The sequence below is a fragment of the Cyclopterus lumpus genome, chromosome 6 (genome assembly GCF_009769545.1).
Source record: "Cyclopterus lumpus isolate fCycLum1 chromosome 6, fCycLum1.pri, whole genome shotgun sequence".
NCBI lineage: Eukaryota > Metazoa > Chordata > Actinopteri > Perciformes > Cyclopteridae > Cyclopterus > Cyclopterus lumpus.
In genome coordinates, this window is record NC_046971.1 from 23845606 (window position 1) to 23868816 (window position 23211).

The window sequence follows — 23211 nt, forward strand, 5'->3', positions numbered from 1 at the left end:
ATCTGACCAAAGGAGTTTAGTTTCATTCTGTGTTCATGTGAAAAGACAATTTAATTCCAACGTGAGTGCGTGTTGTGCTGCTGGGATACCATACCTCACCCTTATTTGGTTATTAACTTTACAAGTGAGTTTGCTGGATTTGAAGATCCACTTATTCCTGCGTGGTGTGTGTGTGTGTGTGTGTGTGTGTGGTGTGCTGGGTGTGAGAGGCTTTTTGTTTGAAACCTACATCCCTCTGTTTTCTCCAACAGTTGTTGCATCCGCGTCTTCCTTCTCCTGTCTGCTCTGAAACTCTGCACAGCTTCCTCACTACTGCTCAGAGCACACGGAACATGTTGGACACAATGTTTTCTAATAAATGCTTTTCACAACACCCGCCTCGTTTTTTCAATCTATCTCTAAAGGAAACCGTGTCCTCTGGTGTCACTTCTCAGGGTTCCGTCTGCCCTCAACAGCACTGGGACTGTATATGAATTTATCTCCATATATCTTCATATTTTATAGAAGGGTGGAAAACCCTGCACTGTGTCGAGCAGACTGGTGCAGAGGAAGCTTCTCACAACTTGCTGTAACCATGTATGATTACACAACATCAACATTTTAATGAGCATGTAAAAATGCATAAGAAAATCATGAGCCCATAACGAAATCCATCTCTGCATACTAGAATATGAAGTGAAAAAAGAGAACATTATAAACTAAGAAATAATGTTGAATGATGAGTTCACAGCATAGTGTAATAACTGAAATACTGAAAAAAAAGTATATGAATGGATCAATTATTTGACATGCTAACAACCATCCTGTATATTGAATGCAGAACCAGGTCGCTGGAGTCCTGGGTGTTGTCCCACATGGAGCTTAAGTGGTAGTTCAGGAAGGAAGACTCTCTTTACACGATGGGTCATGCTAAGTGTCTCAGTCTATTACTCCCAGTGATTAGCTATCAGCTGATCTGGGGGGCGTCCACTTTTAAGCGACTAATGCGGCACGATGTCTCTAAGCCAATCAGACCGTTGCTGTCAAACTCTAAAGGAGTTCTCTGCTCTGCTGTCAGTTGTCATTTCAGCTCGAACCTGAAGGCGACCCTCCTCCACCTCAGTCACCTGCAGGCAGCAGGCAGTCATACTCCTCATTCAACAGCGGGGGGCAGCAACTCCTTTCTTCACCACCACCAGTGTCTGGACTCCAGGGGGGAGTCTGTCGGTTCAGAACTCGGCGTCACTGCCCCTCGTTTATCCTGGTTCAGGATGGAGTCCGATCGCCAAAGACTATGCACGATTCAATTTGTTATACCGATGTAATAAAGATTATTGTTGAATTCGGAATAAGTATTTCCTGATTGAAATCACGTTGGAGCTGGTTGGTGAAAATGTCCCCTCGACCTAACAAAGTCTTGTAAAACTAGAAAGGTTCCTTTTGCTTAGTTTATATTTTCTCATATTGTAATAACGCACTTCACCATAACACATCATATAGCAGAACAGACATAAGACGCAGCAACCATCAGAGTTTAAACCTTTTAACTAGCACAAGCTTTTGTGGCTTGAAAGAAATGTCTAATAGCTTGAGATGAGCTGACTGACATTAGTTATGCATGTACTCCTTCCTCACTATGAACAGTTAATGCAGCAGCTCAAAGTGTAGCATGAGTTGAACATGAGGCCACTGACCTTCATGCAGCTGCTGTATGACAGTAAGGGTGACATTCCCTTCAGCCTCTCTCTCTCATGGCAACATCATATATAAATACCACTGGCTGCACTGATTGGCTGAGAGAGCAGATCAGACCTTCACCACTGAAGAAAATATTATGTGGCTCACATTTGTACAATACTGAACAAAAAAAAAATGTTTTGTCCATAATGAAAGAAACATATTTTATTTGAAAAATATTTCACTGCCGATACATACAATACACTTATATATTTGCATAAAGCATACTCTTAACATGATAATATTTAAAGATTTGATACATTATTGTCAGGTGGGGAGGGGTATATCAACAAGGGGAACACTTTATTGTAGTGTGTAGCGTCAACCAATGAAACAGAACACCACTAGAACGGATACAGAGGGGACCTCACCAGCTGATTGGAAGAGGACAAGAGGGGCGGGGCCTGGGTTCAGCAGGTCAACAGTCCCGTTACAACCCACCCGTGTTCACTGTGTTAGTAATTCACAGGGACGACTGCAGCTCTTACAACCATCTTGCATCCTTGATTGGACATAATATTATTTTATGTTCAGCCATTAATGGTTGATGTCAAGCACAGATTGAAAACGTTCTGCCTATTTGGAAAGAAAAAAAATGTCTGCTCAGTTGATAATCCAGTTACACAATTTTTTTGAAACATAAATCGACTTCATCAGGGATCCCCTTTATCATTCAGCCACATAGTGATATGGTCTTTGAAGAGAGTCAGCAGCAGTGACTGCTAAACTCTTCAACAACAATACATGAGGGATACATTCATCTCACTCATATATATATATATATATATATATATATATATATATATATATATATATATATATATATATATATATATGTGCGTGTGTATGTATGTATATACATATATACACACATATATATATGTGTGTGTATATATATATATATATATATATATATATATATATATATATATATATATATATATATACACACACACACACACACATATATATATATATGTATATATATGTGTGTATATATGTATATACATACATACACACGCACATATATATATATATATATATATATATATATATATATATATAGAGAGAGAGAGAGAGAGAGAGAGAGAGAGAGAGAGAGATATTTCCTCCCCATACAGGCAGGCCGACCGCCTGTGAGCAGCAGAGATCTGGCGAGATGAACAAGATGTTGAGGATTTCCAATATCAGGAGGAAAAAACCACAATAATGGTGAATGGACCTGTATATAGATCTTTTCTAGTCTTCGGACCACTCAAAGCTCTTTAACCATGACATCATTCACAAGGATTCATACACTAATGGGAGGAGCTACCATGCAAGGTGCCACCTGCCCATCAGGACTCTAACTAACATTCATACATTGTAGAACAGTTACGAGAGCAATTTCAGGTTAAGTGTCTTGCCCAAGGACACATCAACCGGCTAGCGGAGCCGGGGATCAAACCGCCGATCGAACCACCGATCCTGATTGAAAGACGACCCTGCTCTACCACCGACCCAGTCCCCCACAAAGAAATGAAGCGTTGCACTCAGACCCTCCTGGCCGCCCCTTTAGACAGTCACTTACTCGCCCTGTCTACATTCCAGCCCTCTCTGCGAACAGCATGGTTTGCATGTAGGCGCAGTGCATCGGAGTATTATCAAATCAAACAGATCCTAGTTAAAAGGGGTCTGTTCCTGTTTTCATCTGAAGCTCAGATTCACTATTCAAGGTATTAGGGCCTGATAGAACACTGATCCAGATCCAGCCCTCCTGTTTAGTGAGTCTAACTGCATTATAAACTGCTTTTGAAGAGTAATGGTGTCGAGTGAGATTGTGACCCAGACCACCAGGTATTTCTGTCAACGTGCTAATGCCATTAGCCTGCTAACATGTGTTTGCCTGGAGACAGCAGGGAAGGAGTGTGATTGGCTCACCTCTTTTTAGTGTTTTAAAAGAGACATACAGCTCAGCCCACAGCTGCAGCTCCACCTTAGTCATGGTGGACCAGTAAACACACACGAGAGCCAAGCAGTTTTCTTCACTGGCTCTGTGTCGCATTGGTGAGCGGATCTGAACAGACCTGCTATCAGCAGTACTCATATGCACACATATGCATGTGTCATATACATACTTGCTGCTGCTGATGAGGTCACCAGAATGTAAACTGTGCAGTCCATCCACCTTCCATTGTTGTGTATTGTGTTTTTCACTGGAGATATGGCCTCTCCCAGAATGCGTGGTCAGGGCGGATGCCAAAGCTGTCTCAATTCCATACTACATAATCACCTACAGTGTATACTACGTACTTCCTTATATGGTATACTGAATTAGTTTTTTTGCCATTATATGAAAATATACAATTATTAGAACATTCAATGTCAATTGAACTGAAACTTCTGATATTTTAGTTTTCTTAAGTGTTCCTGGAGCATTCTCACTATCCACAATCACTTTGGATTCTATTTTTTTCTTTGTGCATTGATGGTGAGCGTCACCAGCACACTCACAAATCAAGGGGTTTTAATATGAATGCTCTTTGTTTTGAATCAACCGTTTCAGCGTGCTGTGTGTGTTTGGATCACGTGCACCGCAGTCGTGTCTGGATGGCATCAACACATCAGTCCACCAGTATAGTTTGAGATGTTTAGCTGTTTGTGAATGTCTCAGGAATCCTGTGGCAATGACAGGCCCAGAGCCCCTGATGGACAGAGTTCAGTCCACCAGCAGACTCATTCCCGCTGCATCCTGGGACCTGCCGTTAGAGAAATGCTCTCTCATCGTGGCAATGCTAGGGACACCCAGTCTGCAGGCAACACTGCACAAAGGATCATCTTGACACATCATTTACATAAAATCCCAAAACAATTCAGGGTTACTTGTGCACCTACAGGGAATGATGAATGAGAAATTAGTGAGAGCCTGAAATGATCTCCTCGTGTGGAAAATCTTTAGTATCTACAGCCTTTTCTATGAGAATAGAATGAGCTAAGATGGATATTTGTTGCAGTTGTTACAGAGGGCTGAACTCTATCCATCGGGGCCCTGGTGCTTAGAGGTCCGTCTCCCTCTGCGTCCTCACAAAGGCCAGGGAAGGTCGCTGAAGTCCACGGGGCCGCCCAGGCCAGCATCCGCCTCCAGCAGGGACATGATGACGGCCATGGCCGCCTCGTCATTGCTGGGGCTACTGGAACCGGGTTCGTCCATGATGTCGATACTCAGGTGGGAGTTGTCACCTGGAGGGAAAACGAGTGGTTGAGAAAACACCAAAATAAACTCAGTATGAGAGAGTGTTTAGTGTGTGTGTGTGGGTATGTCCAACTCACTCATGATGGACTGGTTGGAGTAGGGGTACCCTACAGAGTCAGGTCCAGGAAGGATCCCTGTGCTCGGCAGCTCGGGTGTCCCTCCATTCTGAATCTGTAGAACGTACACACGCACAGGGAGAGACAGAGAGAGAGAGAGAGAGAGAGAGAGAGTCAGTACGCGGGCCCATGGCACCAAGATGAGCACTAGTTTTGTCTTGGTGGGACAGGAATGTCCACACGTCTCAGGCTGTCCAGCTGAGCCACAGGAGCTCAAAGCTTACTGGACTACTGTAAAAAAAGTGGAACTGTGCTCCATGATGACATCCGTGCTGAAACAATAAGCTGCAGATGTTCAGTGAAAAACGAGCTGTTCGTCACATTAATCAGGGAACACGTTCACGAGCTGACCCAATCGTTTCAAAAGATGATGGCTCAAATGATGAACTCATCACTTTAAATAGCATCACACGTCGTTATGTCAGATATGATGAAACGCTATCGAACCCCAACCTGCTGAAGGAAACTGTGTGTGCGTGTGTTACCTTCTTGCCCCCTGGGGAACACGTGTCAGGTGGGGGGTCGCTGGTGATGTTCAGAGGGCTGGAACCACAGCTGGAGGGGGAGGAACCTCGGATCCTGATAGACAAAGATGGTTATGTTATAGATTTCATGTCCTAATCCTCAACCTCAGTGGCGTCATCGTGTGTCATTTGGATAACAGGTTCAAATATCCAGATCTAAGGCATATGACCTACACATGTATTTCTAGCAGCGTTGCCATGACAATAAGTACACATTAGATCCATCAGAGGAGACATTCGTAGCTGTCTGAGTCAGCATTAGACAGGAGGACTGTGAACGGATCGGTAAAGTCAGCACTTTTGCTACTTTTCATCGTCTCTTGTTTTTCAAATCTGCGATGATAAAATGGGAATATCTCCATCAGCCTGTGCTATGTGCTAAATCACACCTTCATCTGCTTTCGAAAATAGACCGTGACCACCAACATACAGCACTCTCCTCTGCGCTCACCTCTGGATCTCCATCACTTCCTCTGCAATCATGCGTCCAATTTTGCCAGCTCCTGCTCTTGTGCCACCGGGGATGCCAGGGACCGTCTGCAGCGCCCGCCTTCCTCCACCTACCAATTAACAGCGATGAGGAAAAGGAGATGGTGTTTATTGTGAAGGATGAAGGATTGAACATAAATTGTGTATTTGTTAGTGTTGTACCCTCTGAGGTGAGAACACTGTCCATGCTCTGTGGTGAGGCAGCAGACTGAGGGTAGTCTGATCCCTCCATCATAGGACACCTGCAGAGACAAAACACATGGCATCCATCACGTCTACCGGGGAAAGCGCATACAGGGGACAGTGTTCTGGTCTACTTACGACACAACAGTGTTGGTGGAGACGATGTACTCCACCTCCTTGGTCCAGGGGTTCATGAAGCTGAACCAGCGGCTCCTAAGCGTGATGAAAGAGCCGTCTTTGATCTTGAATTTGTAACAGTTAGTGTTGATCTTCTCTCTCATCTGCAGCACTGTGGAAACAGACACACACACACACTGAAGACTCCACTTGTGATCTTCATTCATCCACTGCGCCACTAACAGCCAAGAGGCAGGTACCTTGTCTGTGGCACTCTGCTAGGTGGCCGATATCGTCCTGGTGGAAGTACTCATAGAAGGACGTTCCCAGCAGCTCCTGAGGCAGGTAAGCTAGGATGGCTGTGGCCCTGGAGGTCAGACAAGTAGACGGAGAATGCTGAAGTGAACTAGCTGATGGACTGTGGCTCCTCACAACCAAAATATACTCAGGGCCAGCAAGTCATGGCTACATTCTCTGACTTTAGGGAACGCATCGACTTCCAGCATCAGATGGGTACAGATATAATCCAGCACACTATCACCTCAACTCTCTTTTTCCTGCATAGGACATTTAAATGTAACCACCTTCAACAAACCCTGACCATGCTGGCAAAACAAACATCATCTTAACATTCGTATGTTTAACGACTACTAGGCTCTGCCTCTAAACAATGTGAGCATGTTCATTCTGTACACATGACATCTATTGCTTCTGTCCATCCTGAAAGAGGGATCCTCCTCTGTTGATCTCCTGAAGGTTTCCTCCCTTTTTCTCCCAGTGAAAGGGTTTTTTGAGTTTTTCCTGATCGATGTGAGGTCCTGGGACAGAGGATCTCGTGTGTGTACAGATTGTAAAGCCCTCTGAGGATCATTTGTAATTTGTGATTTGGGGCTATACAAAATAAACTGAATTGAAAATGATAGAAGGACGAGTCTGTCTGTCTGTATCAGCCCCCTCATTCATTAATCAGATGAATGAACCATGACTGCATTAGCTACATTTTTATCAACCATCATTGGCATGTTTTGATAAACCTTACAGTGAAATATCGTATTTTCCGCACTATAGGGAGCACTGGATTATAAGGCGCACTGTCAATGGATGGTCTATTTTCGATCGTTTTTCATATATAAAGCGCACCCGACTATAAGGCGCATTAAGCGAAACAAAACAGTCAGTCAGTCAAACTTTATTAAACGTGTTCACAATAACTCTCAACATTGTTCAAACGTTAATGAGCGTATTCACAATAGGTGGCCGATATCGTCCTGGAGCGTATTCACAATAACTCCGAAAAAAAATCAAACGTTAGCGTAACTCTGTGTGGTCTTCTTTACATGGAAAAGGTAATCTTCTTGCTTCCTCCACTTCCGTACCATTGATTCATTAATGTTGAATTCTCTCGCAGCTGCTCTATTCCCATGTTCTACTGCGTGACTGATAGGCTTGAGTTTGAAGTCCGCGTTGTACAAAGTCAACGCACAGACGCGTTTGGTTGCGAAATTTGCCGGACGTTGCGATAGATGCGTTTTGTGCGTTGCGAAATTTCGCCAGAGTTGAAATATTTAAACGCCAGCCAATCAGTGTTGAGATGCTCCGCCCGTTGGGCTGCTGCTGCTCTGGTAGCGCTGGAAGCGGAAGTTATCGAGGCGGAGTCGGTGAAACTCCCCGAGCTGTGTGAGCCTACGGGTGATGTTATGAACCCAGACACGAGGGCGTTAGATGTTCCGACGTTTATGGGATGTCCACAACAAGTATAAAGCAGAACTAGTGGTTATTTCGACCGTGGTGGATGGTGGAATTTATAATTGTTTTTACCGAGACAAGCCACAGAGATAAGCCACGCCCCCTTTTCGCAACTGGTTGCGAAAGACACAAATAAACACAACTTGACTGGCGAATAAACTGACGCGAGTAAAGCGGTGTGAATATTCGCAACGCGTTTGCTGCAAGCGGTGCGGTTTTGTAGTTTACCAAAGTCGTACGAAAACATTTTGACAGAGTGCCGTGTACCACACAAAATCGCTTCGAGGTCAGTCAGTAAACACAGCCAGAATGAATCCACATATAAGGCGCTCCGGATTATAAGGTGCACTGTCGTTTTTTGAGAAAATTAAAGGCTTTTAAGTGCGCCTTATAGTGCGGAAAATACGGTAACAACAATAAATAAAAAGTAAAGTTTTAAATATACTACTCTGTATCCTTATCTAAAAGATAGTACAGCTTCACTTTCAAAGCATCTAGCAATACATTTGTAGGGATGCAACTACATAAATTACTGTGGCAACACATATTGTGATCTAATGTATCTCAACTTTATTGTGAAATTGAACCATATTTTAAGTAATAGCTCGAGAGACTAGTTTGGATCTCTACTGTACAGCCTCTTCCTGCTTGCTAAATGTTAGAAACATGTTTCAGTATGAAGTGATCTACAGACAAAGATGACATCAGAGATAAAGTGAAACTTTAAAATGTGCTGAGAACTGGGCACATGTTGAACTTCCTATCACACAAATAAATCAGGAGTCTCAGTTTGATTCTCCCCCTAACTCTCTGACATCTCACCTCTGGTCAACGAAGACAAATTTGCCGTCGATGGCGTGTCGGGAGACGTACTCCGTGGGCTTCACCCGGATGTCTGCCAGGCTGGGCTGGGGGACGATGTGGGGGTGCAGGCGTCCGATGGCTACCAGGCAGCTCAGGTTGCAGCCCTCGTTGTCTGGCTCGTTGTCCTCGTCCAGACCCATCTTGGTGGGAGGCCAGCTCTTCAGGTAGCCTGTGCTGTGGATGGTGCAGAAGCTCTTACGGTCCGCTGGGAAGAGAGCAGGGGGGGAGAGAGACAGGGACAGTGTTAGAGCTCAGTGAACTGAATGTAAAGGTCTAAGCATCAGCACCAGATGGAGAAACCCATAAAAGATGAAATAATATCTTGAAGAGTTTCTTCAATTTAGAATTATTAATAACAGAAGACTAAATACTGACCAATCACAACTTCTGGTGAAATTACACAATAAAGGTGATTGTGTTTCAATCACCTTTTCCATAGTTAAGATTCACTAGCATCTCATTTCACCCAAATACTGTGCAAGTTCATGCAGGAAATCTCCCAGAACTCAGTGTCCAAAATGACTCCACTTTGGCAGAATCATTGCCTTGTGTCTTTTCACAACCACTTCCTCTGTAAACACTCTGAACACAGGAGGAATGATCTTCCCTCAGCTTTGCGAACAAAAAGAAGAATGACAACAAGAACATCCTCCATGAACTCCAGCGTCTCTTCACACTAAGGACACCAAGGTATCCAGGCCTGTGATACACAGAGCCTGAACGCAGCTATCTGCTGAGGTGACAATGGTTTATGTGTTTATTTATGTTCTAATAATAAAATATATTGAATCAACATGAGCCTCTGAAGGAGAATACAGTTTGTCCGTATGGAATATTCAGCTAAATTCTTCACTCCTCATTCGAAGCCTTTCTACTTGAATGACCTGCACATGTTCTTCTCATGATCGAGCTACTGAGTTTACAGTCAGTGACTAAGCAGAGCCACATGTTGATTTGCGCTCATTCCACAGATGATACGAGGAATTCATGTTGATCTGCAGGAAGTAGCTGAACTTTATTTCACTCGTCATGCATGAACTTTGACCTCTGCATTTGACCCATCCTCAGCATCAGTGGGAACAGCTTGGGGTTCAGTGAAAACGTGACATGTAGAGAGCAGGAGCCGGGGATCGAACTGCCGATCGTTGTGGTGAGAGGATGCCCATGTACAAACATGTATTTTTATGCCTGTTGGTTGTTAATAATAACCACGGGCCCGTTATGATAGTAATGCTCATCATCATGGCTCTTTGTGATCAGGTTCAGTGAAGTGCAGCATGGTCTCCATGTCACCAGAAGAGTCCACTGATCGACTTATTCATGTCTTAGTGCATGAACAGGAAATGGACAGGAAGTGAACCCATTTGTCCTTGAATGAACCCAACTACTGGTGGTAAAGCTCCCTCATTTAACCCACGATCTGCCAGCTATTACTATTCTTACCACTTGTGACCACTGAGCGCTATTCCTCAGCTCTCTTGGCAGAATACTAGGCCTTAACTGATACCTGATTTGTTTTTTGACAGACTAGTTTGGTTAAAGAACGGTTAAGTAAATAAATATATAAATACATGTACTTAAAGAGGCCCACTTCCTTGGTTGTGTAATGAAGCGGTTCTCCCATCACTGATGTGTGGTTCCTGGCTCTAATCAGGATGTGCCTCTAAAAATAGAGGAGGAGGAAGAGCAGGAGAGCAATACTTTGGCGTTCAGAAGGAGGTAGCTGAGACACTGAAAGTACCTGAGGTAATGGCTGAAGGTGGAAAAGAAGGGGTGGCTGGGCAGCCTGACATTTTAGGGTAAGACAAGGATTGTAGGTGACAGAGTTGAATCCATGTTTGAAGAGAATGTACCTTTTTTCTTGGAGCAGGTGGAGGGAAAGTCCTTGTCCTCTACTTTGACAGAGGGCCGGTTGCACTTCATCCTGCAGAAAAAGGAGCGCCTGGCTCCAGAGCAGAGACGAGATGGGCCGGGGGTGATGTCTGTCTTCACTGGAAGACCTGCTGCAAATACACAAATATACAAATAGGGACAGCTTTCAAAACTATCACCAGGTTTTGTTTGATTTGATATAGTTGTTTCTTATGTCACTGCATCTCTTCTCCGCCTTCTTACAAAATGACAGCTCATAAATATCACAGGAACATCAGAGACCTCAAGCGGAATCTTCTCTAACAGAGCTATCAACCCCATGCAGCCTAACCCTAATGAACTGCGGCTGCTTTATAAATCACACGAAAACTTGTTTTCTGGCGTCATACAGCAGCCTTCTGGTTGCTGACAGTCACAGTTTGGCCTGGTAATGTGAGGCTCAGGGTGGAGGGCGGAAAACAAAAGAGATCTACATGAACCACAGTCCTGATTCTGCACACTCGTGAAGTATTTTATTTACTTTTAGCATCGATGAGCCTCTCACGTGGGGCTGTGTCAGAGGAGGAGAGCTGCTCTTTGACCTTGGCAATGTCCTTGGGGTGAAGGTAGTCGAATAGGCTCTGACCTATCAGGTCGTTCTGAAGACATGTAAGAGACACAGAGAGAGAATAGAGGGACTGAAGTCAACAGAGGAACAGAGGACATTATTACAAACTAAAAATGTGTGAATCATATAATCAATAACAATCAGCACTCGTGTCTAAATGCACTTTCCTCCTAACAGAATCACTGCCAGCATACCTGGCTGTAGTTGAGAATCTTGTAGACAGATTCAGAAACAAAGAGGATTTTTCCACGGTCACACCCAACCACAAACAGGAAACCATCAGCAGCCTGCATCAAACACAAAACTCTGTCAACACAGTGGGATTTGGCTCTATAGTATACAGCTTGATGATGTGAGGGCCATCATCATCATCATCCTCATCATCATCAAGAAGAGGCTATTACAGCAGCGTGATGCTACACTGTTACACTTACCAAAGACACTGTGGAAGTGTTAGATGTCTAGTTGTGTGAACTGCACTCACCCTTAATATCAAGTGCTTCAGCTCATCATCAGAGAGAAAGGCGGGCTTGTAGTTGGCTTCTGTGTATGGGTTGGCTGCACCTGCACACAACAGTAAAGGTATTCACACTGCAGCTGCACATCCAAGCTCTCAGCTTACACTGCTATTTTACATCTTAAGTAATAAATAAATAAATAAATAAATAATTATTTTAATGTATTTAAAATAAAATATATATTAGAGTGTTTCACTCAACTGTGAGATATTATTAACGTAAGTAATTCATGGTCAGATCAGATGAATCAATGTTTCAAATTAATTATATTTATTTATTTATTTATATATATATATATACACTTATGAAAACAACCTTATTAGAATGAAATAAGTTTTTATTATATATAAAAAAATATTATTAAATTATTAAAATATTTCATTCTAATACGGTCGTTTCCATTAGTGTACTAATGCATTAATGGACTAACTGTTGCAGTTCTATCTCTGATCCAATCTCGATCCCCCTTTATTTTCCTTTTCATAAAACCACACAGTAAGATGTGTATTGTTACTGGTGGTTCTTTAGTCGGTTGTGTACAGGAGTGTAAGTACAGGATCTGTGCATCGCTAACCATGACTGCAGGTGTGTTAGCTTTCCTACAAACCTGTTATTTTTTATGACAATCAGATTTTGACTTCAGTCTCTGACCAGGTGAAAATCATACTCACTAGTTGTTCACAGTCCCAGCCACAACTAACCTAAAACCTCACACGTCGTTCATCCTCACCTCTGAGTGTCTTCATGTGCTGGACAGCCATACGCAGGACCGTAAGCTTGTCTAGTTTGCGGGACATGGCATTACAGGTGGGCACCAGTGAGGCCAGCTCGTCAATGAAGCTGTTCATTTTGTCCCTACGGCGCTTCTCGATCTGGCTATGAGCCTCTCTGCGGAGGGAAAAGCAGCAGAAATTAACATTGATCACACACTATTACAAGACAGTTCCTCTTCTCTCATCCCAAACAAATCCAAAAATCTCTTTGGTGTCTCACCTGTTATAAAAAGACAAATCCAAAAAGGGTTAATAGTTATAGAGTATGCTACAAATCATCCAGCTCAACACCAAGAACAGGCTGCCCTCCCCAGATGGAATGCCTTGGTGTTGAGAGTATCCTTCATTCAGCACTGTGAGAACACATCTCTACTAGCTGCTACAAAAGGGACTGTTCTTCACCACCAAAGAGAAAGAGAGCTTGTGATGAGCCATTGAGTATGTCTTACCGTCCCTTAGTTCCACATAATGCTCTGATCTATACATGTCAATGTGTAAAGTCCCTCTGTCTGTTCGATCAGACAGAGGGACATTTAGTCCATCCCAGATTGATCATCTTATCGATTGTGCTACAGGCTCACTGAGAATGACACTAGACTCGATAGCCCCTCTGAAGAAAAAGACGGTGAGGCAAAGGAGGTTTGCCGCGTATTCCTATAGACCTCAGTAGTAATGACTTCATGAACTTCTTGCAAGATTGATGATCTCTTGCCCTCAACCAGTGCTGATCTGTCCTCAAGTGCCCTGGTGTATATTTGGATGGTTTTTCTCCCATCAACCTTGACCAATTGTCTTCAACGGTTTCTACTTCTAAACCGTCTACCTGTCTCTTGGACCCCATGCCGACAAGGCTGCTTAAAGACATTTTGCCTTTAAGTGGCACCTCTCTATTAGATATTGTCAATGTGTCTTTGCTAACAGGCCATGGACCACAGTCCTTAAATTAAGGATTAATTAATTAATTAATGAAATTAAACCTCTCCTGAAGAAGCCCACTCTTGATCCAGAGGTGTTGGCTAATTACAGACAGATCTCTAAGCTTCCCTTCCTCTCAAAGATCCTTGAGAAAGTAGTCGCAAATCAGTTGTGACTTTCTACATCATAATAGTTTATTTGAGGAGTTTCAGTCAGGATTTAGAAAACACCGAAGCACAGAGACAGCACTGGTGAAAACTACAAATGACCTCCTAATTGCATCAGATAAAGGACTCATCTCTGTACTTGTTTTGTTAGACCTTAGTGCTGACACCATTGACCATGACATCCTATTACAGAGACTGGATCAATCGATTGGCATTTCAGGTACCTCACTAAACTGGTTTAAATCCCATTTATCAGATCGATCTCAATTTGTATTTGTAAACGATGAAGCCTCGATGACCACCAACGATAACCACGGAGTTCCACAATGTTCTGTGCTTGGACCAATTTTATTTACCTTATATATGCTTATATGCTTCCTTTAGGCAATATTATCAGGAAACACTCCATAAACGTTCATTGCAGAAAAACTGTTTCACGCGTTTGTTCCCTCTAGACTGGATTACTGCAACTCCTTATTATCAGGCTGCTCTAATAAATCTCTTAAATCCCTCCAGTTAATCCAGAATGCTGCAGCTCGAGTACTCACAAAAACTAAGAAAAGAGATCACATTACTCCTGTATTAGCTGCTCTGCACTGGGTCCCTGTACAATCAAGAATCACATTTAAAATTCTTCTCCTCACCTACAAGCATTGATTGGTGATGCACCATCATATCTTAAGGAACTTGTAGTACCATATTACTTGACTTTATTTGATATGGACATCACAGTGGCATTAGAATTTGCACAATAACTAAATGCACTGTGTTAAGTGCTTGTAGCGAAACGCTAATTTACAACACCTGTCCACAGGAGGCTTTTTTCTTCTTTTTTTTTTAAAAGAGAAAATAAGAAAATACATACACAAAGTACAAGTGTGTTTACAGGGGTGTTAGGAGTGAGAACAATGTTGTTTCTATGATTAACCCCCCAGGGCGACATCTGATTGGCTACAGATAGGTCTATGTTGAAAAAACGCATTTGCGGATCTAGCCACGGCAGGGGAGTCTCATAAATCCGTACACACGTGAAGAATCCACAAACAAATGCAGTGCGATTGACAAATAAATAAACACAGACACGTCGTTCTGCGTGCATTTGAGAGTCTAATTTATTTGTAAATCCTTCTGTGTGCATTTGTAAATCTTTGTGTTTGCATTTGTAAATCTCTCTGTGTGCATTTGTAAATTGAACATATTTGTAAATTGTTCTGTGCGCATTGGTAAATCTTGTGTTTGCATTTGTAAGTCTGTCTGTGTGCATTTGCAATTATTGAGACTGATCTGACCCCATATACATATGCCTACCAAGTTTCATGAATGTAGGTGAAATGTAGCGCTGGAGCTGCTTAAATTAATATTTGTAGGGGGCGCTATCGAGCCATATTGCCATTCTGAAGCATTACAATTGTATCAGGTAACTACATCTTTGACTTTAAATGTGTACTGACCCTGAAGACATCCATATGTTAATTTTGAATTCTAGTCATAGCGCCACCCAGTGGCACATTTTTAGCCTTTTCTTCACATTTTGAGGAGTCGTAAAACAGCGAACTCCTCCTAGAGATTTAACCCGATTCATTCCAAAGTCGGGCAGTGTGATCTTAAGACCATAGTAGTGAAAAGTTATTAAAGGATTTTAAAAATGTAAAACTATGTGCGTAGGGCGCAACGGCAAAGAACACCATTCGCCATGAAAATGTACGTTTTTTTTAAATTTGGCCATACATTATGTAATTTGCTCCATATTTCTTATGTCATGACATACTGACCCTGAAGACATCCATATGATAATTTTGAATTCTAGTCATAGCGCCACCTAGTGGCAACATTAAGTTACATGTTTTCTACCCTTCTCCTCACAGATTAATCAGATTCTCTCAGAATGTGTCAGAATAGACTTAAGACCTTGATAATGCTTCACCGTGACGATTATACGTTACTGAACTCCTGATGAAGGGAATTTATCAGATCCCCTTCAAACGTATTATGTTGATGCATGTTGCCTCGGGCCATACAGTGGATACAGCAAGTGGTGGACTGTTTGCAGTATAGTATAATTTCCAGCATCGCTCCATGCAGGAAAAAAATTTGACGGTCGCAGACATTCTTGGCCGCGTGAGCCGGCGTCCAGCCAGTACCCCTGACGACGTGCGAGGAGGAACGAGGACCCACACATCGCTGCTTGCAGCTTTAATTTTTTAGTTACTTTCTCAAGATTAACTTCTTTGGTATAAAATAGATTTTGAGAGTTCTAGTCCACCGTGTTGGGTGTCTGTTCTACTGGTTTAAAATTGTTTGCAAGTTCCTGTACTGAGTCTACAAAAAAAAGCATTGAACTCATTTGCAATTCCCCCCTCATTATCACAGTCGACCGCCCCTCTCAAATCATTCTCGCTTTCTTCCCATGAAGAAACTATAGCTCCCTCAGCTTATCTTGGCTAGCTTGGATTTTCTGTTTAACAGTTCACAGACAACCTGTTAAGGACACGTCGACGAACGCAGTTCCTGGCTCTAGGATTTGCTAAGTAAGTACTTTGTAAGAAGTATATTTAGACACTACATTATAAGTAGGCAGTAGGCGAGCTGTTCTCCCGACTACCCGTATTTGGTTACCGGTGTCATCGGTGTCTGTGTAACGTTATTATCTCTGGCTAGCGCGTTACAGCGAGCCTACTAGGTCTCGGTTATCATTTGTTTGCTAGTCGAGCCGAATACCCGGAGTTCTGCTAACGTCTCACAACCTCTTACAGTACACTATAGCGGGCTAAACCCCTGTTTGCTAGAGCAATTTACCATCAGGCTTACGCTAAGTGCGGCTAATTGTTCATATATTTCCCTCCTTTCTCAGTTGCCATGTCGGCCGCTACCCCCGCCAAAGGGTCAGAACCGAAGGCTAATGAGGCTGCATCCCGCCCGTGGCCTGCATCATGCGGGGCATCCATCTCGGGTAGGGACCCTCATCCTATGTGCATAGCATGCATGGGCGCTGCGAGCCTCTTCGAGCTGGGCGGACATGATGAATGCAGAGTGCCCGGAAATGCCTCCACGTTTCGAGGAGCTCCTCGAACTGGAGCTGGGTGGTGAGGACGCAGAGGGCGATGCCAACTCTGACCTCCTCGACATGACCATGGAGGATGAGGCTGAAGACTCCACATTTCCTGTCCAGCTGTCCAGACCCCCTAGTGCATCCGACATTGTCCCCCCCAGTGGACAACAACTTATATGTGGTCTGCAAACGAGCTAGATTGAGCATACAATGGCCAGCAGCCCAGGATGCTGCAGGGGGAGAAAGAGACCTGTATGACGGTAAACCTACCCAGCCCTATGGGATGAGATTTGTGTGGTTAATGATCTCATTCTATGCTCATCTCGCGGCGCAGTACAAGGCTGTGGCCGTGTAATGGGCCTTGCTGTCTCAGGTGAGAGGGTCCTGTGGCTAAATCTCTCAGGCCTCAGTGAGACGCATAAAGCAGAGGTAATGATTGCGGCATATGACCCAGCCAAAGATCTATTCAGTCCTGCTCTGGAAAAAATGAGGGAGATCTCCGTGTGTTAAACAGACACCTACGCAAATACACGTTCAGGATGTTCACACACAGGGCTCTGTCGTTCGATTTGTCCGGGGGATCGGTTTACAACAATCGATCTCGCGGACGCTTATTTTCATATCGCCATTAATCCAGCACACCGGAGGTTTCTCAGGGCAAAGCCTACGAGTACCAAGCAATCCCGTTCGGGCTTTCATTAGCCAGCAAGTGTGTGGAAGCAGCTCTGTCTCCGTTACGGAACAGCGGCATCAGGATATTCTCGTACATAGACGACTATCTAATATGCTCCCACTCATGGGAGCAGGCGGTCAAAGATTCAGCTACGCCGATAAATCATCTCACGGATTTTGGGTTCAATATAAACTGGACAAAGAGTCGGGTCGACCTGGGGCAATGTACAGATTACTTGGGTTTCAGCATAAACTCCCTCTTTTATCGCGTCACGTTGGCGAGAATAGCAGAGTCTCTCCCTCTTCCGGCTGGGGAAAGCTGTGTTGTTCAGACTATGCCTTCGCCTGCTCGGCCTTATGGTGTCAGTAATATCGGTGGTACATTTGGGGCTCCTACGGATGAGGGATTTTCAGCGCTGGGTCGTAGCATTACGTATGTATGGAGAGTGGACTCTTCACCCACAGGCTTTATCCATTTGCCCTTCCTGGTTGCAGTTTGCTCCAGGGCTCGCCAAGGTCTGTATGCGGCCCAACCCAGCCTTTGTTCCTAAGTTGGTGGAATCAGCGTACAGATGTCCCATGGTAGAGCTCGCAGCTTTTCACCCAACTCTTTTTTCCTCCTCAGAGGAGCAGAGGCTTAACACATTATGTCCGTTGCGAGCACTGCATGTGTATGTGAGTAGATCGGCAAGTTTCAGGAAAGCAGATCAACTGTTTGTGTCCTGGCCCACTCCTCACAAAAGGCAAGCCATTGTCCCACCAGAGGCTGTCCCACTGGATGTAGAGGCCATATCTCTAGCCTATAGTTGTAGGGGTCTGCAGCAGAGTTCGAACTGCAGCACAGTTCGACCTGTCTGTCACCGACAGACGTGGTGTCATTGGAGCTTCCTTAGTTGGTCACGCCGAGGCGATTCCCATAGTAAAACACCTCACTCTGCTATCAAAAAAACGGGGTTACGTTAAGTGACCTTAAGGTTTGTTGTTTCTCAGTTCCTTTATTCTCTGATACTTATGGGTGTTTGAGTTGGTTAAACAATTAATGTGTTTCCACAATTTGGAACTGCAACCTTTAGCCTCTTCAATAAGTTTTGAGAAATAATTAATCTTAGCTTTGCGTAACTTGGTAATAACTTTGTTTCTTAGGCCTGTGTAAATGAGATGATCAGTATCAGTCTTTGTGACTAGAGACCTTTGGAGGGCAAAGTCACGTTTTTTCATTAATTGCCAGATATCCTGACCATGGAAGTGAGCTCCTTTTATGGCTGCTGTTCCATGTTTTAGTGTAACTGTCAATTAAACTATTAAGAGCTGTCACAGCAGGTGTTCAAATCATGTGTTATCCCCAGTTCATTTGCGTCAATTCTCTTTCAAAGTCTGCAATTTTACATTTTGGTATTCCTGATTTTACAGTTTTCATGGCATTCTTGGTATGATGAACTAGAAAGCTGACCAGCAAACGACTAACAACCAATGTGATATTATGATCCGATAGGCCTGTTATCAGATTGTATGTTTTAGTTATTCTTTCTGTCCTGTTCGTGAAAGCAAGGTCAATCAGAGTTTTACTTTTCCTTGTTATTCTGGTGGGTTTATCAATCAGTTGTTGGTAATTAAATGTTCTCGTTATTGTTTTTAATTTCTGTTTCGCACCTTTATCCATCCAGTTGATATTGTAATCCCCCAAACAAAATACTTTCAGAAAAATGATTACATATTGCAAAAGGTTTTCTCAGTTCATGATAAAAGCTGATGTTGTGTGAAGGTGGGTTGTACAGAACATTGAAATTCATCTGGGGTGAAAGAACAATATTCACTCCCAGACATTTAAGATTACAATCCAGTTGAATTTCTGTACAAATAAAAATTCTCTCTAATATACATCATAACTCCTCCTCCTCTCCCTATTGGTCTGTATTTCCGATAGCAGGTGTATCCCTGAATATTTATTAAGTTTGATGGTTTAAGCCAGCTCTCAGTAAGACACAACAAATAAGTCAATAAGCAGGTTTTGTGTTTTATCAATTTTAGGTAGTATACTCCAGATATTTAGGTGACCACCAAGTACCCCACTAAATACAGAGCTACTTGTGGTTCCTAGAGTCCTAAAAAGTAGGATTGGAGCTAGAGCCTTCAGTTATCAAGCTCCTCGTTTATGGAACCAGCTTCCACTTTCAGTCCGGGGGGCAGATAGTCACCACATTTAAGTAGACTTAAGACATTCTGTAACACCCTGTGTGCTTCCCATGTCTGTCTTCCCACTGTGTCCTGATTGTTCATTCCTTTCACCTGCCCTCAGCCACTCCTCTGCCTCCCCTGTGTGTTTCCTGATTGTTCATGCCCTACACTTGTGGTTTCCCAAGTCGCTGCCCCGGCCGACTCCAGCTCCACGCTTCCGGCTCGAGACCCCGGGCCCCTTTCGCCACCGCTTCCTGCTCCAGACCCCGGGGCCCCTATGGCTCTCCTGAGCCCGGTTCCTCAGAGCCCCATTCCCATCCTCCGGCCCGCCCTCCGGCCCACCCTCTGGCCCACCCTCTGGAGCGCGTCCGTCCTCCTGGTGGCCATCCTCCGGCCCCCCAGACTGCCTCTGCCGTGCCCTAGGTGCCTTCCTGCATCCTGCCCCTTGGCCTGGCCTCCTTCCTCATTGGCCTTTGTGCCTCCTGCCTCAAGGGCCTGGCCTCATTGGCCCTGCCTCCTTCGCAATGCCTCGTGCCTAATGGGCCGGCCTCCTGCCATGGCCCTGCTGATGCCACTCCTCTCTACCTCCTTCTGTTAACATGGATTGTGGAAATCTGGATCGTGGTCCATGCCTTCTACTCATTGTTCGTACATTTCTGTCATATTCAATAAATGTGTTATAACTCTGTAACTCTGTTCATCTGTACACATGACATATATTGCTTCTGTCCATCCGGGGAGAGGGATCCTCCTCTGAAGGTTTCTTCCCTTTTATCCCTGTGAAAGGTTTTTTTCTGGGTTTTTTGGGAGTTTCTCCTGATCCGATGTGAGGTCCTGGGACAGGGATGTCGTTTGTGTACAGATTGTAAAGCCCTCTGAGGCAAATTTGGAATTTGTGATTCTGGGCTATATAAAATAAACTAAACTGAATTTAAATTTAATTAATTCATGTGAGAGAGATGAGAAGGAAGGGGGAATGAGCGATAACGGGAAGGAGGTTTTGTACCTTGCATTCTTAATCCGGCCTTGCTGGTCACTGGAAAGACAAACAAAGCAATATTAGAGAAGAGGAGCTAATAAACGTACATCTATGGGACAGGAGGGAGGGGACGAGGTTCTGTAAGCAGCCTCATACATGGTTTACATCAAGCTCACAACGACAATTATTTACAGCCCACCCAAAAACTCCCCCCTACACAGACTGACAGAGCAGATTCAGGAAGAATTGACAGCATTGACAAATTAAAAGTTGAAATTGAAGTTTCCAGTTTTCCAGTGCCCCCGAAACAAATTAAAACATATTTTCTAATTACCTTCTTTACCATCTAGTCATGCAGACAGTGTGCTGTATTTGCACTGGTTTGGAGACATCCATCTCTGACATTTCTGCTTCCACACCGATACAACGGAGGTGAACTGAATGTCACTGTGACATTGTATAAGAGGAATTCTCTGTAGGCCTTCCTGAGATATGGCGTTAGAAATTAGCGGAGAATGAGATGTTTAGAAAATAGAAGTCCAGCTGTAAGCGCACTCAATGGGGAACAGAACCATGAAAGGAGATACATGACAACATATATCTGGACTGCACAACCAGGACTGTGTTCCATTGGAGGTGATGTTACACAGTTGGGTGCTACAGAGGATGTTTTTCCAGACAGCATGTGCAACATGGTCTTTCTCTTCTGTGAAGAGGACCCGCTCCCTTTGGAGATATAAAAGGTTCATTCTAAAAAGGTAACTAAAACAGCTAATTATCCACTAAAAAAAATACACTTTGTCACACACTGGTCCTTAAGACAACAATAGTTGTTCTCCTTTGGAGGAAGGTAGACAACTTTATCTAGTATAACTGAAGCATGTTGTTCCTTCCTATATAAATACAGAAACACATCTTCTGACAGGTTCTCTTGAATGTGCCTTCTCAACTGTTTGTTAGGCCCGTTACAGCAGTGGCGAGCTATCAGGGCCTTCAAAGCCTTCTCTGAAGGCCTAAACAGAATCACAAAGTTATAGCCATTTGATTAATTTTTTATTTAAATTTCTTTGTTAAAAATGTAATTTTTATAATTACAAGTTATATCTATTTTATAATGTAATTGTATTTCACAAATACACTACATGTATTATAATTATTTTTCCCTATTAGCTTATTTTCTCATTGCACATTGCATGTGTTCCTCTGCTTCAGGCCTCTGGTATTCCTCATGCATAGGTAGCTGCTTAACAGCATCATTATCCAATCACATCGCATGTTAATAGCCATGCGGGCCGTGTGACCAATCACACGTCCAGGCTTCTAGAAGGCTCTCCCAACTATTTTAAACAGGCTTTTTCTTCCAAGTATTTTAAACGGGCATGTCTTCCCTATGGAAGAAGCCCGTTTTAAAATAGTTGAGAGCCTTCTAGATGCCTGGACGCGTGATTGGTCACACGGCCCGCATGACCATTAACATGCGCTGTGATTGGTCAATCGGCTACCGTGACTCATCGTTTAACAGGAAACTATAGCATGGTTCATGTTATTGAAACTGTTGTTTCGAGAAGTAATTGAATTTATAGTATTTTAGTTAATTTCATCTATGGATGAAGGAGGAGTACTAGAACCGGACTTGGTGGCAGATTTACTTCCAACGCCATTCTCAAGGAGGACGTTTGAGACTGCGGTCAAGCCAGCCTCCACTTCGAAAAACAGTCAAGCCAGCCCGCACGTTTTTTTTTCAGTACACGTATATACTAGGCATTACGGTACGAGCCTGTAAAAACTGACTTAAAAATAAGAGCAAACTTCCGGTGAACGTGATACGATGAAATACGCCTTTAAATATAGATACAGTAATAGATTACACTAATCATGAATTTTATGAATGATGAATAGAAAACAATAGGAAGGCAACTCTTCCAATATTGGGACATTTTGATTTTGAATTTCAAAATAAAAGATATTGAAAATCACATTCATGAGCAAACGTGTCTCTAATTTCGGACTAGATTTAGAAGGAAATGGTGCATAGTTAAAAACTAATTTCACTTGTTTCATAGTAGACAATCTCAGGATGTCCATCAGAGACATTACATTACATTACATTACATGTCATTTAACTGACGCTTTTATCCAAAGCGACTTACAATAAGTGCATTAAACCATGAGTCCAAACTCAGAACAACAAAAATCAAGCAAGTACAATTTCTTCAATAACGTTAAACTACAAAGTGCTATCTGTAAGAGCCATTTAAGTGCTACTAAAGTGCTAAACTACAAAGTGCTATCAGTAAGAGACATTTAAGTGCTACTAAAGTGCTACTACGGCTCTACCTTCACTATTCAAGGTATAGTCGAAAAATATGTGTTTTTAGTTTGCGACGGAAGATGTAGAGACTTTCTGCTGTCCTGATGTCAATGGGGAGCTCATTCCACCAATGAGGAGCCAGCACAGCAAACAGTCGTGACTTTGTTGAGTGTTTAGCTCGAAGTG

At 43.3% G+C, this 23211-nt stretch overlaps 1 protein-coding gene across 3 annotated transcripts in view; it reads right to left on the minus strand.

Moving 5' to 3' along the window:
* Nucleotides 1–2793: 2793 nt before the first annotated feature.
* The window catches only part of LOC117732129 (aryl hydrocarbon receptor nuclear translocator-like protein 1), a 31646-nt gene continuing 11228 nt past the window's right edge, over nt 2794–23211 (minus strand). For 2 of the 3 annotated variants that reach the window (XM_034534840.1, XM_034534841.1), the window contains exons 7-20: nt 20742–20771; nt 12715–12872; nt 11951–12030; nt 11661–11753; nt 11380–11497; nt 10841–10990; nt 8946–9192; nt 6638–6744; nt 6399–6549; nt 6240–6319; nt 6040–6148; nt 5550–5643; nt 5026–5119; nt 2794–4935 (exon numbers count right to left, since the gene is read on the minus strand). In XM_034534840.1, coding sequence (XP_034390731.1) covers nt 4778–4935; nt 5026–5119; nt 5550–5643; nt 6040–6148; nt 6240–6319; nt 6399–6549; nt 6638–6744; nt 8946–9192; nt 10841–10990; nt 11380–11497; nt 11661–11753; nt 11951–12030; nt 12715–12872; nt 20742–20771 — 1669 coding nt within the window. In that variant the 3' untranslated portion in view covers nt 2794–4777. The remainder of the gene's footprint in view (nt 4936–5025; nt 5120–5549; nt 5644–6039; nt 6149–6239; nt 6320–6398; nt 6550–6637; nt 6745–8945; nt 9193–10840; nt 10991–11379; nt 11498–11660; nt 11754–11950; nt 12031–12714; nt 12873–20741; nt 20772–23211) is intronic. The other variant, XM_034534842.1, reaches the window with a different exon arrangement.